General features: G+C 32.9%; 1 protein-coding gene across 1 annotated transcript in view; it reads left to right on the top strand.

Moving 5' to 3' along the window:
* LOC129220625 (protocadherin Fat 4-like) overlaps positions 1–13,587 on the top strand; it is a 190,189-nt gene extending 176,602 nt beyond the window's left edge. The window contains 4 exon segments of the mRNA XM_054855055.1: positions 889–1,083; positions 6,576–6,737; positions 7,851–8,033; positions 10,983–13,587. Coding sequence (XP_054711030.1) covers positions 889–1,083; positions 6,576–6,737; positions 7,851–8,033; positions 10,983–11,061 — 619 coding nt within the window. The 3' untranslated portion in view covers positions 11,062–13,587.
* The last annotated feature ends 3,115 nt before the right edge of the window (positions 13,588–16,702 follow it).

Raw genomic sequence — 16,702 nt, 5'->3', positions numbered from 1 at the left:
AACTAATATTTTGGTGATTATATGTGACATTAAACTAATATTTTGTAGATGCACATGTCACTAAATTTTAGATTAATTTAATCGCTAATTTTATGACCTCGGTTACATCGCTTTTTCGGATATATCGCGCTATTTTGTTGTCTCCCGACAAGCGCGATATAATGAGGGGTTATTGTACTAAATTACCTGGCAGATTGTAAACAAAGTCACATTTCTAACACAAGAAATGTGGGAGCACTATTATCAACCGAACTTATTTTAATATGCAAGTAAAAGTAACAAGTAGTGTTATTCACACTAGTAATTGACACTCTATTAGTAGTTCACACTTAAATAGAGAAAAAAATGAACTAACGAGGGGACTGATAAAGTTGGGCAAACATAAAAAAATATATGCATAAAATGGTGTTTAAATTTGAAATATTTACCTTTCAGCTTTTTCTTAGTTAAAGGCATTAGGGAGATGAAGAGACCCGAGCCTCTCCCAAAATACATTTTTAAGAACTTATTGTAAATAAAGATTTTAATATTTAAAACTTACATTTAAAAGTTCTTAAAATATTTGACTTGAAAAAGAGGCTCTTCCCAAATCTCTTCGGCACGCTCCTGTTATTTGACCTTTTGTCACCTGTGTGCTTATTAGTTTAACTTCCGTTTTACAAGTACCAAATATTAGTGTCAATTATTAGTGCCAGTTTCAATTTTTTGGTGGTTTACTTTAAACAACAGAGTTCCGCCGATAATTAGAAAACTTTACGTGATATGGAAAAAGTGTAAGAGCTGAGCTCCCATGTAAATTAAGCTCTTGTTGTGTTTTTATTTATTTATTTATTTATTTTTTTGACTCCTTGTTCAAATGATCATAACAATCTACATTTATTTTTCCAGTTCTCTGGAGCAAAGATCAGAGCTAATCGTGTCCAACTTGGATAACTTCAATATTGTACGCATCCAAGGAGTATCAGTTCAGGAAAAGATCAGTCAGATGGGAACAACAGAAATTGCCATCATTGCTCTGAGTAGCGTTATTTTCCTAGGTGCTGTACTGGGCATTGCCTTGCTATGCTCATCTTGCAAGAAAAGGTAGGGCAAGGATTTTACAGCTCATTAAATAATATTAATTTAATCAATTATTCACGTCAAAATTTATTTTTAAAAAATACAGTTGAATTATTCGAGGTCAATTTTCTTAAATTTCATTTGCTTTGGTAGGTAAATTTTTTCCTTTCCATCGCACCCCGTAGGATTCTATCCCTACTTTAGGCTCCAAAATTTCCGTGCATTTCTATCGCTTCTGTATCTTTTTCTTTTTTAAAAAATATATTTACTACTTAATTTCTGGAGCACTAGGAATAAGTTTGTATTTTCAAACGCTACTAGATCAGAAGTCTAACAAATCTGACAATAAAGTATTATTTTAGCATTTAAAATAAGAAAACATAAAAAACTAAATTCACTTAAATTTAAGTGGTCATTACACTCACTTTAAGTATTAACACTAAGGTATACTTTAATTCGTAAACTTAAGAAATATTTTAAATTTCCGAAATAAAATACCTTCTAGTAAACTCCCAATTATACGCGGTCGTCTTATATCCGCGGGGTGGATTGTCCATGGCGATTCAGGTTTTCATTTTTTTTTCGATAATGAATAACTGAATGTAGACTTAATTAGCAATTTAGACGTTACTTAACAAGTGCAAATTTATTTTTAGACACTCCCGTTGCTTTCTTCCCCCTAACTTCCAACGACATTAAACCTTTTTAAAATCTTGAAAATCTGACTAGTTGAAACTTTATTTTTAAATCGACACTACTTACTTTTTTTTTTTTTTTCAAATTTAATGTGCCATCCCTTTGGGCACTACTTACTGCTTTACATCTTCATTACATACTGGTTTTAAAATTGACACTATTTACTGCTTTACATCTTCACTACTGACTTTTTTTCAGACCTGCCCTACTTACTGATTTTTCGAAATGCACTAGGGATGTGTCGCTCATCAACGAACGAGTCAAGAAGAACGAATCCTTAAAATGAATGGATCCGTTCGTTCACGCAAAAAATGAAGGACAGTTATTTTGAACGAAGAGCTGTTTAGAACATTTTATTGATGCACTTGTGATAAAATCGCATTTTTTTTCTTTTTTTTTTTTTTGAATTCCATTCATTTTAAAATTTTAACTCTCAATCAGTCTCAAATTTCCTTTTTCTCAGTGCAATACAATTTATTAGTTTCGAACCTTTCTGCTATATTCGTCCTTTTTCTTTAACCGTTGCACTTCATTTGAAATTTTCCAAATTAGTAATATTTAGGGTTTTAGTAAACTTTGTTTTGAAACCAGTTTACAGTAAATTGGCTGTAACTACGTTAATTCTGTTAAAATTTGTGGTATCTTGTAATTTTTCAAATCTTATTCTGAATTGCTTTAAGCAAACTTAGTTCTGTATTTACTTCAACATTTGCTATATAATAATACATCAAGAAATGCTTTCGCCTTGTTTACTTGCTGGCTCGCGACGCTTTCCAAAACCTGTGAGGCTCCTTTTAGGGTATACTGCTCTCCCCCAGAGACGAAAAAGCAACTTAATTATTCTTAACTGAATTGAACTATTATACTTAATTGTCTACATCTGACCCCCAAATAAACTATTTTTAATTACTTCTTCATGGATATATTTTCTTACTTTTAGATAATTTTAGTTATTTTTCCTTCAAAGAATATTATTGATCTAATGAAACATTTCGCATGTACATGAGTATGTCGGGCAGAGAGATCACCTACGATGTTTTTAAATGAACGAAGTCGTTCATATGAACGAGTTAAATGAAAGGATCAAAACAATGAACGATCCTCCGATGAACGAATCATTAAAAAGAACGACATTGCCCACCTCTAATCTGCATTATTTACGTGCGCAAAGTTGAGGACGGACCAGTCTTGAAAAAACTTTTCTTTCCTCTTTGTGCGTTTGATGTAACCAAGTTTGATCTATTGCAGTTAATCTGATTGCACGATTATGTGTGTAATCTGTTTGCCATAAGGAGCAATCATTTTCTAGCTTTTACATACAATTACTATATCGTTTAGCTATAGTATAGTGTGTGAGTGTTATTGATATTTTAAGCACTATTTGCATACACTAGCATCGTTTTTAGCTAAATTTTGAATCAACTGCGAATGCGCTTATCCGCGATTTCCGTGCCACCCTCTTTCTCGGATATTTGGAAGTTTACTTTTTATACAAAGAGAAATTCATACAAAATTTAATGAAAATTGAAAATGCCAAAATTGAGAGCGGGAAGTAATCACCCTCAATGCTTGTGAATCATAGAATAATCTTCAGGATATTTACAATGTTTTTTGCAAGTTTTGGAAATAGATTAACACTGATTATTTTCGTAAATGTCACAAAATATTTAAAATTTCGGTAGGTTTGTCAGTTTTAGCAACTTACTCTCAACTCACACGTATAATTTTAGAAACTTTAATCAATATTAGTTGAATTACGTAAATTTTTTTTGTATGCTAAAACAATGCTTTTCCTAAAGAGAAAATTAAAAATTCTTATTTGCACAGCAGCGTCACATAAGACTTTAAAAAAAAAAAAAAAACTCCGGAGCTTGGATATTATTTGCTTTTGTATCTTCTGTTTGCGTTAGATTTAAAAGATCTCTTAGCTAAAATGTGCACTTTTTAGTTTTATCAAAGAGGCGAAAAGGGATTTCCTAAACATGATTTCCGATGTATTTGGCCGGACATTCAGAAAGAGAGCACAGAACATCTTTTGAGCAGTTATTCAAGCGAATATATCATGTAATCCTTTTCGCGAAATCTTCAAAGCCGTGGTTTGAAAATAAGTAACATATGTGACTGCGACCCCGCTTTTGAGCGCATTAAGAACGCATGGAAAAGTTTCATTTTCAAATGGAAAGACCTCAAATATAAAAGCTTCATGCATTGGGAAATAGAAAACAGTATGTTTTTCTGCTTTCAGTTTGATGCGCTTAAAAGTTTGAATTCGCTGAAGGAAAAATGTTTTGGAAAAAGGAACAAAAGTATTATTTGGTTTCGTTTTATTAGAAGGAATAAATTCGAGAAAAAGAACAACAATGGTAGGCGTCTAAATTGATTGAAATATGGAATTGTGTTTCTAAACTATTTTCCTGCGGATCAGAAATTCTGTTCTCTGAGGACTTATATCGATTAATCGGATAATTCCACGAAAGAGCCGACATTTTTTCCCGCACGTGGCAGCTCATATATTCTATTAAAAAGCAATAATTTAAAGAAGTAATGAACAAAGAATTTTATACTTCTGTGATTTCTGCAGCAACAATATTGTTACAAATTCTGTAAATAGTAATTATTTTTGTGATTAATTTGTTGTAACCAGGCTAAATTTGGCGTTTATTCCGTTATTCTTTCATCTAAAATTATCTTAGTAACGTAACCTGTAAATAGTTACTTGTAATGTACACACAATCCCCTAACATTCGACTGAAGTATACGGTCCCCCATTTCTGAATTATAAGATTTGTGAATGGAATAAAAAGAAAATATGAGAAATTGGTAGAACATTGTAGGATTTTCTGGTTATTTGTTTGGTAGGTATAAAACGCCGGACGTCTTATGAATGAGAGGAGAGTGAGTTTTGCTTTCGAACTGTTTTGTCTCGTTTTTCACTGCTGTCTGTGAATGCATTAGCGCTTGCGCTGTGATTTTCGAATTGCTGTTCTTTTCACGTATGTTTGATTTAAATGCGTGGTGCACTGAGTAATGTACAGTGTTTAACATTATTCGATTAATTGCTGGATGTTTACCATTACTACCTGCTCTATTATTAATATTTGTGAAATAAATCTGTGTTTTCTCAAGAACTGTGTCGTTATTTCGAAGAAAGTATGAAGTTGCACTTGACTCGCAACAATATTTTGTTCATTAACTTTTAAAAATATTATTTTTTGATGAAATATGTGTGCTGCTACGTGCGGGAGAAAATATCAATTTTTCAGTAGAATCCTCACATAAATAACAGCCGATGATCGAGTAACCTGCGTGTTTCAACAATAAAACTCGCGCCACGACACGATAATTTGATAATATGGTTTTGTAATTTTTAATATGCAGGGAAAGGCTTTATTGTGACAAGGCTGAACTCGATCTGGCAACTGTTTTACTGGTAAGACAGTGTCATTTCAGGAGTATGAAGAAATGAAAAAATATTTAACAATGAACGCTACCTACTGGAGTTTAGGGTTAATCCACTGGAGTTAGGGTTACCATTTCAACTACCAAAATATCAAACAGGCAATGACTCAGTTCAAATGTAGAAGAAATTTCCACCCGTCATACCTTGACTGGCGATTTTCAAGTGGATCAATAAATATTAGTGCTATTTATATAAAATCATATCTTTGATCTGTATCTAAAAAGTAAGAATAAAATTCTATATTTCGTAAAAATTAGAATTTGGTGTAAATCAGATGCTATATTTTTGAATATTCTACGTTATTAAATGTACTACAGGCGTCCCTCGTATAACGCGATTACTTGTACAACACGGTTTCGATATTACACGGTACGAAATTTACACCTATTATAACACGGATTAGTAGACAGACTACAATTGTAACACGAATTCGATATTACACGGTATAAAACTTGAATTTATTACTACACAGTTAGATATAAAATGAATTTTAAAAGATTAAACTCATGTTTGTTCCAACAAGCTGTTAAAAAAATATTTATAAAAGAATTTCGTATTACACGGTTTCGCTAATACGCGGTACGAATCAGCGACGACATACATATATACGAGGGACACCTGTATCTGCTAAAATATTAGCTTCTATAAAATAGTAATCGTCATAAATATCACTTATATGCTATGTGAATCTAGCTCGCTATCTTAAAAGTGATTCGTTATTCGCTAACCGAATTCATAGGACCCTCATTTTTCCTAGTTTGCCACTGCACCGTGGTCTAATCAATTCCAAAATCTTTACTAATAACAAAGCTGAAAGTTTCTCTGTCCAGATTTCTGTCTGTCAGGATCTCTCTCTGTCCGGATCTCTGTCTGTCTGTCAGAATCTCTGTGACGTGCATAGCGCCTAGACCGTTCGACCGATTTTCATGAAATTTGGCACAAAGTTAGTTTGTAGAATGTGGGTGTGCACCTCGAAGCGATTTTCCGAAAATTCGATGTGGTTCTTTTTCTATTCCAATTTTAAGAACAAAATTATCATAAAATGTACGAGTAAAATACGAAATTATAACGTGGAACCGTAACATGGGCACAAGCCAATTGGAGAGATACAAAATTATCATAACGTAGAACCGTAACATGTGTACAAGCCAATTGGCGAGAAAATTCTCCATACATGATTTGTAAATATACAGGCGAACCAAAAGACCTTTTAATTTTTCTATTACGGGCAATGCCGTCCGGGTACCACTAGTAAGTAAATAAAAAAAGAAAAATAAAAATAAATAAATAAACAACAAAACTTCAGCTAATTTATTATCTTTTCTCTTAAGTTTAATAAATATATGTTTTGACTATTTAGGAAAACCCGACGACGTCATACGTCTTGGGAGCAACAACGACTGTACAACATAAAAAATCCCTTGATGGGGAAAAGCCTGGGAAACCCCTATGGAAGTCGGAGTACGCCAAATGGAACTGTAGACAACATTAAAGCTGCCTATGCCAACGGCGATCTATCAGTGTAAGTTTCTAACATCATTTCCTTACCAAAATATTTACTTTTCTATGATTTGTTTACCAGGAATATAGCAGATGCACGTGATCTTATCTCTGACCGATCATCTGTGTTAATGGAAAGAGGAACTGTATTTAAATGTCCTTGTCCTTTGGTGGATGGTCTTTGGTTCGCTTTCGATTCCAGTTCACACGCCATCTCTCCCCACACAAACGTTACTACATAATCAAAGGATGGTTAGGACAACAAGGGATGCAGAAAAATAATTTATCTATTGCGCATTCGAAAATATTTTCTTACTTCTTTGGCCTGAGTAGATTTGATAATATTTGAAATATTTTGGAGTAAGAGAAAATATTCAGATCCGTTTTCTTTGTCCTGAAATTTAATGCTTTAGATTTTTTTATAACGAAATGACATAACTATTTAAGATTCGGTATTAAATAAATGTTACTATCCAGACTGTCATGGTCGTTGCTAAGTCAATAACAATTCCATTGAAGTTTTAAGGGCGCAAATAATTGAAATCAAACTGTCGAAGAGGTAATTCCAATGAGTAATTTCGCTGCGTCAATACATACGCTCAGAGTGTATTATGTAGATAATTAAAAACAAAATAAGCAAATAAAATGCCTTGATGTACAATATTTATATCATTATAAGGTCATACTGGGAACGCAAATACTTCTTGAACTAATTAAATATTTGATGAGACACAAATAAACAATAGAAATACCTTTGTTTGCATGCACTTATAAAATAGTCGTTTTCAACTCCCAAAATCTACTCTCATGCAGTTTTCATTAGGAATTTGTATTTTACCATGCTGGTTTAAATAAAATATTGAAAAAAAAAAAAAAAGTCTCTGAAATATTTTTCTTTAAACTTCAAAAATGAATTAATGCTTTTTGTATTGAACGAAAATGTGTCAGAAAATATTGTTTGAACATTGCATTCGGCATGCGTTGGTAAATGGACGTTTTTCCTGAAACCACCTCAGCCTTATACCCCTTAGCCAAACGTTTAAATTAAGATGTTCAGAGAATTGAATAAAATGTACTTTTTTCTTAAAATTAATTACAAATTAACATTTATTTCAATTATTGTTATACCATCTAGGCCAGACTATAATGACAGTCTAGGGGACAATCAGTCTATGAAGAGGAACAATCGTCGATCCCGACAACAGGTGCCGCCAGATGGCGCCTCCTCCCTCAACCCTTCCACCGGAAGCCCCAAGTTCGAGAAGTACAGTAAAAACGACAACCAGTGGTATGATATGAGGGATGGAGCGGACTCCATGTAGGTAGTGGTCCCAATTTGTTCTTTTCTTTATATTTTCTATTTTTTATTATTTTTAAACATTGTTACAAACGGAAGAACCAATATTACGGGAAATGGAAAATGTCATCGTTTTCTAAACGCAAAAGAAACTAAACTCTAAGTGATAAAAGCTTTTTAACAATAAGTTTTAAAATGCAGTCATAGGTTGTATTTGTAATTTTAGCAAAGCATATGATTTTTGTATTTAGATTGATCCATGTAGACATAGAAATATCGTCTTCTCAGAACAAAAGTAGGATATCTTCCTATTATTTCTGGGATTACATGTTTTATTGTTTCTGCGAATAGACGATATGATCATTACTAAACAAATGAATGAGAAAGAAAACACATATATACTTTTGTATGATTTAAGAGAAGCAGAAGTAGTCTGTGATGGATCTGGAATTTACTATTAGCGCTTTTTTTGTGAAACAGGCGTCACCACACTATTTTATGACTGAATTTTTAAAATAGTAAAGAGAAGTAGGTATTGCAATATAAATTATTTGTGCTCCTTGTGAAATTCAATGTTGATCATAATCTGACTCTTAATTGCTTAAGGAACTTAAATTTGATGGTTCTGTTTCTGACTGGTGGATTTTTTTGCCCGCCATTTTGATATTGTGATGCACGTGATTAGAACATTCATAAGTCCCGAGATCCTTGTTTTTCTTATTTTGGAAATGTCTCCCTTCCTATTAAAGTGATTTTGATGTTTTTCAATAACTCATCAGGGAAAGAATCAGAGTAAGGAAAAGTTGTTCTAAGTGTTTGAGTTTCTCTAAAAAAAAAAAAAAAATGCTGGGACTAGTGCCGGATGCTATGAGATCATAAGACTGCTTGGGGGAGATGGGGGAAGGAGCACATATATATTCATCATTTTTTTATGTCTTTTTTAGCAGAAACTCGATGCATAAACTTAAGGAAAGATGGGCAAGAGCGACAGTTTGATGATTTGACCCAGCTCTAAACATTTGAAGATCTGGCACTGGCTGTAGAGTGCTTAGAAATACTCGACTTCTGACAGTATTTCAGGTGGTTCAGTGTCCAGAAGATATTTTTTTCCGAGTATACTATTAAACTCGCACCAGTGAAATTGCAATGATGTAGCAGTTCGAACTGCAAATCCATCCTAATAGAAATGCTTACAGTGCCTCGGGGTTGATTTAAGATAGCGAACAAGACGAGCGGTATCTTTTCAGTAATGAGTAAATACCATCCGTAAACTGATATTTACTGTGCTTTGACCGATTAAAATGTTCCTGTGTTGAGCTGTAGACTTTTCCTGTTAAGTTTTGGACTTGATTGAATCACAGAAAAATGCACATGATGCAACAAATCATCGCTAAAGAGAAATGCTGTGGTTTTTACTCAAAATCGTTTATGGTAACTGATGGGCAAATTATGTATTTAGCTTGAACGCTCTCAGAGTAGTATAATTAGCATAAAAGTAACTCTACTCCGAGAAACAGTCGTTTCCCTTCATCTTTCATTACCGTTTGAATAACTGAGAAAGGCCATTCATATGAGTGTAAACTGAGCCTAATGGTGGCTTCACACTCATTGTAACAAAGAAAATACACTGCTAAAAAATAATAAAAAGGATATTGTAAGTCTCGTACAAAAAAAAAATATATATATATATATATATATAATTTTTTTTGCATGGAATCGAAGAAGGGGAGTCATAAATACAAATTTTACTCAATATCAAACATCTCAGTATGCAAATTTTGAGTTTGACGTCGATGACGACAGTTTAGTGGCAGCGAATGAGATTTTGCGCTAAACCTATTGTAAGACAAAGCAGAAAAGAATGATCTGCTGCTGATCTGTCTGACTGATCTGTCAACTGCTCTATGACATCTTTCAGAACTGATACCCAATGCGACAATCTCTTATAACACACGTGCTTTGTGAGTGTCACAATGAGTACAAAACCAACAGTGTTACCACTTCACACAACGTACCGAGCCTAATATTTTCCCGCCTACTTTAACATTGATTTTGGCTTGTCCTTTTGAACTAACGCATTTTAGGTAGGAAATGTAACCCTTATACTGAAAATGAACGCATTAGTCTTAGAGCAGGAATTAAAAAGGTGGGAGCATTGGCTTAGCAATAGGTGACCAAAAGACCTCAAGTCACGTGACTCAACGACAAATGGTTAGCACGTTTTGCGTGAAACTGGCGAAAGAAACCTGTTTTCTTCCAATGCTTCACTTTAAACTCTATCACGTGACTTGGGGTCTTTGCTTCCCGAATGAAGGTCTTCACTCCCTCTATTTTATCCTTTCTCGATGATATTGGTATGGCCAATGTTCTTGAACACAAAAGTGCAAAATTAGCTTGATGGGTTACATTGTTACACTGTAAAGTTTTGGGGGTATGTAACAGCAAAAAATGATGCCATTTTGTTGATTATTCAGGTTGGTGCTTGATTTAAGTGCATTTTGATGCAAGATAGCAAGTAAGCACTAAAAAAACTACACTATAACACCATCTTCTGCAGACAGAAAACTGACTTCATTTCTTTGGTTCAGCATACCATAAAATCCTTATAATAGGGGACAGTTTTAAAACAGGACGCAAAGTGTCGAATCTATGTGTACTAAAGTTTCGACTACACGTCAAGCAGACAATATCGATTGAAGAAAGCTACAGGCTATGGTTATAGCTACTGCTTCACAATCCAAATAGTAAAGATTTTAATCTTGGGCAACAAAATTTATGATAAAAAACAGCATAAAACAGGTCTTTTAATTGAACTTGGATTCAGCTTGAGCAACTGCATCTTATATTTGTTCAAAATGAACTGAATTGTTTTATTTATAACATATGATTACTTTTTTTTTTAACGAATATTAAAGATTGTAATGCACGACAAAGAGCTGAATTTTAAAATATTACTCTTTTTACACTTAGGATATCTGGATATTCTCGTGGTTCCGGATTTACCAGTTGGTCTTCGAGGAGGAATACCAACCCAGTCACAGAACTCTAATGCAATCAAACGATAGACCTCAAAATGTGTACATTACTCTGAACTTAAAAAGACAATGTGAAAAAGATTCAGTGGTGCTTGATGTAAAGATTTTACGGGAAAAATATCTGACTATTAGCATTCTTGAACTGTACATGGGAATGCTTATGCTCAATCAGATATCTATGTCTTCAGCCAAATTGGGAATCTTCGTTTGAACGCTTTTTCTAACATTTCTGGCTATGCTGACCGCGTCACATCGCTTGATTCCTAAAGATTGTCCATTCGAAGTTATATTATACTTAACGTTCGTGAAAAGAACTGGTTCTTGCGACATTGGCCAAATCCTACTGCAAAAGTGCTTTAAGTTTGATATGAACATTTGTATCAATGTTTTTTCAGACAAGAAATTGACTTTGAAACACCGATTTTATAGTGTGTGTGTTTATACAAATAAAAATGGCGAGACCCAAAAAATAGCGCTAAACATTCCATTTATACTTTTTATACTTTAATTTTCTCTTTGCTACTTAATTTAACTGCATTTGCACTTTTTATACTATTCGAGATAGATGTGTCATTATCACCGCAAACCATAACTTGGAGACTAAAAACACCACGTTAACTTTTTATCGAAAGTACTTTTTCTTGTGGGTATTCATTCTACTGACCACGTGCATGTTTTAAATTTCTTTAGAGAAAGAAATACAAATTTTACCGTTCTAATGTTGAGGTATTTATTTAATTATACTTTTTTTTCCAATAATAATTAATACGATATATGGAAACTAAGTAAGTTAGCAACGAGTTGAAGATACTAATTATATCACTAATAATCTATTTATGAATTTCTTTGAGGCATTTATGATATTATAGTAATTTGATAAGTTTTTCTTGATTTCATTTAAGAGCTTAAATTTTTGTATTGTTTCTTAATTTTTTAGTGTATTTTGTTATAACTTTGTTGTAAGATTTCACCATTTTTTGTACTTATAGATTATGGTACTAGTTCTAAAAGAACAATTAAATGATCAATCAGAAGCATATACAAGTATGTGAACTACAAAAAATGTTGAAAATGTTTTTCTGTCTTTGTTTTTATAAAAGTTGATTTAAGATCGAAAGCAACAGCAACAAAACTGTTGCTGAAATTCTTCCGCTTTGCACTATTTTAAATATTTTATCTCTGGAAACATAGTGAGCATGCGAAAAATTTCAGCAGCGAAATTTCTGCTGTTGTTTTTGCCAATTTCTAGACATTATCGTTCTTATAGAAAGGAAAGTTTGAAGCATCAAAATGATACTGAATATTTTTTTCAGATGGAGCCAATTCTGGAACATGTTTCACTGAAATTATTCGTGATAGTTTCCGTCACACAAAAAGGCTATCAGATCAGCTTTGTTCATTGTAGCTTATTTCTAAAATACATTGTTATTCCAAATAAGACTCGATTGCAATTAAACCTTTTGCAGTATCTTCCTTACTAAGTAATTTTTCGGAAAAGTTCTTAGACTACCTGGAGTTTTTAGCTACCAAATTATTAGATATAGGACGGTAATTTAAACAAAAAATTACTTTGAAGTTCAAAACCTTGATTACTCCACGACTTATAGTATGTGATAATAAATATAAAAAATAATTAAAGCATTATAAATATATTTTTGATTAAATAGTTTTTAAAACAACGTAACAGCTACATATTGCCCAAATTCATTAAATGTCAACTGTATTTATATTTATTTAAAAAATTTTGTTTTATTGTTCATCCACATTTGAGATAGCCATAAATACTCTCTTAACTAAAGTATTCTAAAACAATTTGTTGTTATTAGTTTCTTTTAATTAAACTGCTAAAATAAATGATCAAGTATTTTCCGTTTTCATTACCACCGAGTTTTAGATTATTAATAAGCAACTTTCCACAAACTGACTATTATAAATTATTAGTTTTTAAATATTGAAAAAAAAATTGTATATCTAGAGCTAAACTGACATTACTTGCTTATTTCAGATCTTTGCAATTTTTTGTATGCCTTGAAATTCGTTTTTGTACATTCTTCGACAATCACGTTTTCAAGGATAAAAATTTAAGTTTCAGAGAATTTTATTATTCCTGTAAAACATTTTCAGCATTCATTGTGATATTTAAAATTGTTGGTGCCAAGTCCCTTTTGATGTTATGTTTCATCGTTTCCAGTGGTTCTTTAACTTACAGTTACAAAAGTAATAACAATAACAACATTCCTATCTGAATGTTACATATTCCTTTCAGCCATTCAAATAATTTTTACTCTTCACATGTGGTTGTTTCTTAATTCTCCTTACAAAATGATGCACTATTTTAGAGCTTTGTCCTGACCACAAAATAGAACTGCTAGTTTTTACAATTGGAGAAAACAAAATGACATAAACCGAACATGCGAATATGCATGTGGTTATATATGCAATGAATCATATCATTGATTCTCAGAAAAATATTATGTATTTAAATATCTAAACTTTACAATAACCTTTGTAAATATAACACATAGAAAGTACTAATGAAATAAAATGATTTATTGAGAACTGTGTTGTTCATTGCGTTTATTGTATATTTTTTAGAATATCAACTTTTTAAATGAAATCGTGCATGTTGTACCTGTTCTGTTTTAAATTATCTTAATAATATTTGCTCGCTTAGGCGCCCTGGTGCCTTTTTATTTGATTAGGTAGATATGAAAACTCAAAATCTTAACGAAAAACAGCATTTGATCCAAACCGTTTAATGAGGCATGGTTGCTAGAAATTTACAAGGTGTGTTTTTTTGTCTGGTCATAACCAATTAATTTAGGCAAATAACTTCGTAGAAAATCCTTATTCTTAAGATAGACTACCACAACTGTATAAAACTGAACTGGTATGATCACCAGAATAAGTGTCTCGGAGGACAGTTTTTCGTTTATTTTTGGGTTCACAAATTTCAGTCAGGTGCACAAATTAAAAACAACTACAGGATATTATAAATTAGACTATAGGAAGACAATTTGATGATATAGACTTTCAAAGTCAGACCCAGAAATAAAACGGGGTGATATTTTTCAATTTCGATAATTTCTTATAAGAGAAATATGTAATTTCAGTTTGTTTCATTTCTATTTGCTTGAACTTTGCATCAAACAGCCTTTGTGTATTGTCTTTTATTATATTTTGTAGTTGTTTTTGAGTTGTACACATGACCGAAGCCACAGAACCTGAAAGTAATCAAAAAAGCTCAAAATTATGAAAATAATGTGCTCAATTTATAGCTTAATTATTTTTTCGGGCAAATTCGGGCAAACTTTTGCTGCAGACTATCAAAGTAGACATTCTAAAGTAACATAGGGTATAACTTAAAAGTAGTACAGATGAGTACAAAGTGTTTAAAACCATTCATTTGCATAAAAAAATTCAAAAAGAAGGATGGCGTTTTTGAGGCTGCAAGAATTGCATTAAAAGAATACTAACAGTCCTAAAAAGTAAAAATTGATAAATAATAGACTCCAAACCTTCCCCCAGCCAAATCATAATATTTTTTCTTTCTAACATAATTTTAATGCGACAAATAAAGCGGTAAAGGTTTATTAAAAATCTCGGAATGTCGTAAACAAAGACAAACGAATCATCAAAGTGCTAAGTTCCTACTGCTGGCAATTTTTTATGGATAGTTTCAATGAAAAAAGAAAACTTCCACATAATGGCATGTTTATCCACCTGTTTTGAGACTTAAGGTCGATACCAATCGGTAAAGTTGACATTTCGACTTTTGGCCAGCGTTTTGGTTCAAATACCCTCTCTGCGTCATTTAGGGAAAAGGACCCATTCCGGTAAATCACGTTGCTGAGACAGTCTCAAGTAGCCTTGTTACAAAAAAAAAAAAAAAAAAAAAAAAAAAAAAACCTGCGCAATCGAATCTTACAGTTACAGCAATAAAACAGACGTTTCTGCAATATCCCGATTTCAACCCTTATCCCTTATCTCCTTTTATGGTTTTTGACGTCATGAACTTTGATTTTCATGTAAAATTTTCTTCTTCCGTTTCCTGGTTGGCTTTAAATTATGGATGATTTATTTCATGTTACTTATTGGTATACATCTTCGTAATTTCGTAAATTCATTAAAACCATTTGCTCCCCCTAATTGTTTTGAGCAGTGTAGATCTTAAACTTAAAAGCGGATTTGCCTCAAACTTGCTGAAAATAGCTTTTGGTGACCAACTCCCGATTCATACTCTAAGAATTTCAGAGCCGTTTACTCCGACTCTTGTATCGCAAGATTAGTCGAACTCCGACTCTGACTCCTTAGCTTTGACAAAAATTCAGACACGGAGAGAAAATGACTGACTCCGACTATTGGAATTTTAAAGTTATTGATAAAGTAGCATTGGCAGATTTACGGACTCGCAGGGAAAACGAGTCTCATAGTCTCTGAATTTAAAATTTTCGATTCTTGTCTTGGACTCGTTTTCCTTAGACGAGATGTACTCCCGACTCCGCAGCCGGAACACTTCAAAAAAAGATGACACTTCAAAAAAAAAACCTTAACATTAGTGCCTATGGAGAACTTTAAAGCAAATTTAAATCCCGAGCTTAAAGCTGCAAACTTTAATTGGCTAAAGCTATTGAAGAAGAATATGAATAGAAAAAATCTTTAATTTGAACATTAAAAAAAAAAAAAAACTTTTGCGTCTACGGGTAAGTTTAAGACAAACATAGATCCCGCACTTAAAGACGAATTTGTTTCAAACAAACTTTGTTGTGAAAGTTCTTGATAAAGAAAATGTATACAAGAGATTTTTTGCTTTTTCTTTTTTAAGGGTATTCTTTGAACAATTCAAAAAATTCTAACATTGCCGCATACAGGAGAAGATGCCAAAATAATGGAAAAATGTGCAGATTTTAAATAGGTTCTAAGTTTCAAGAAATAGGCAAAAAGTTATTATCAAAAATCGAAATAACATCGTTTGAAAACTTAGCATTGATGCAAGCCCGGGATAAATATGACTGAATTAAAATGAATGGAATTCAAAGCACAAAAGTTTCGCTTGGGCTGCGGAACATGCAAAACTTTTAGGGCCTTTGACTCCGACTCCTTTCAGTTCTGCTCCGACTCCCCAACTAAGATCTGTACTGCAAAATAGTGATTGTTGCGATGATTTGCTTTTATTTTCATTCTAAGATTTTAATAACTTAATTTTATTTTTGACAACGGAAAACAAAAGGAAATTCGAAGTGATTTATTTTTGAACGGAAAGAAAGATTTGTGCAGACGATTAAATTTTTTTAGGGATTTTTTTGAGCAATTACGATTGCTTATTGCTTTTATTTCACGGATTTTGATGTTGTGGTTCCTTTTTCAGCTTGAACCAGAGACACCAGCTCCACCGCCCAACGGCCTCTGCAGGCGCTGCTCCGAACACTGCCTCCTGAAATCCGTTTCTCTTGGTCGATGGCGTCCATGTCTTACACACACCCATGCTCATACATTTACACATACACACAAGCTTCTACACACATACACACACGCCTACGTGCATACACACAGGTCTACGCACACATACAAGCCTACACATGCACGCACGCGCGCCTACACACACAAACACAACTATACACACGTAACCGCCCAGGAGGAGTGGTAAGCTTGGGG

Source organism: Uloborus diversus, chromosome 4 (genome assembly GCF_026930045.1).
Source record: "Uloborus diversus isolate 005 chromosome 4, Udiv.v.3.1, whole genome shotgun sequence".
NCBI lineage: Eukaryota > Metazoa > Arthropoda > Arachnida > Araneae > Uloboridae > Uloborus > Uloborus diversus.
The sequence above is the reverse complement of the archived record's forward strand: the minus strand, read 5'-3'. Positions and strand labels throughout refer to the sequence as shown.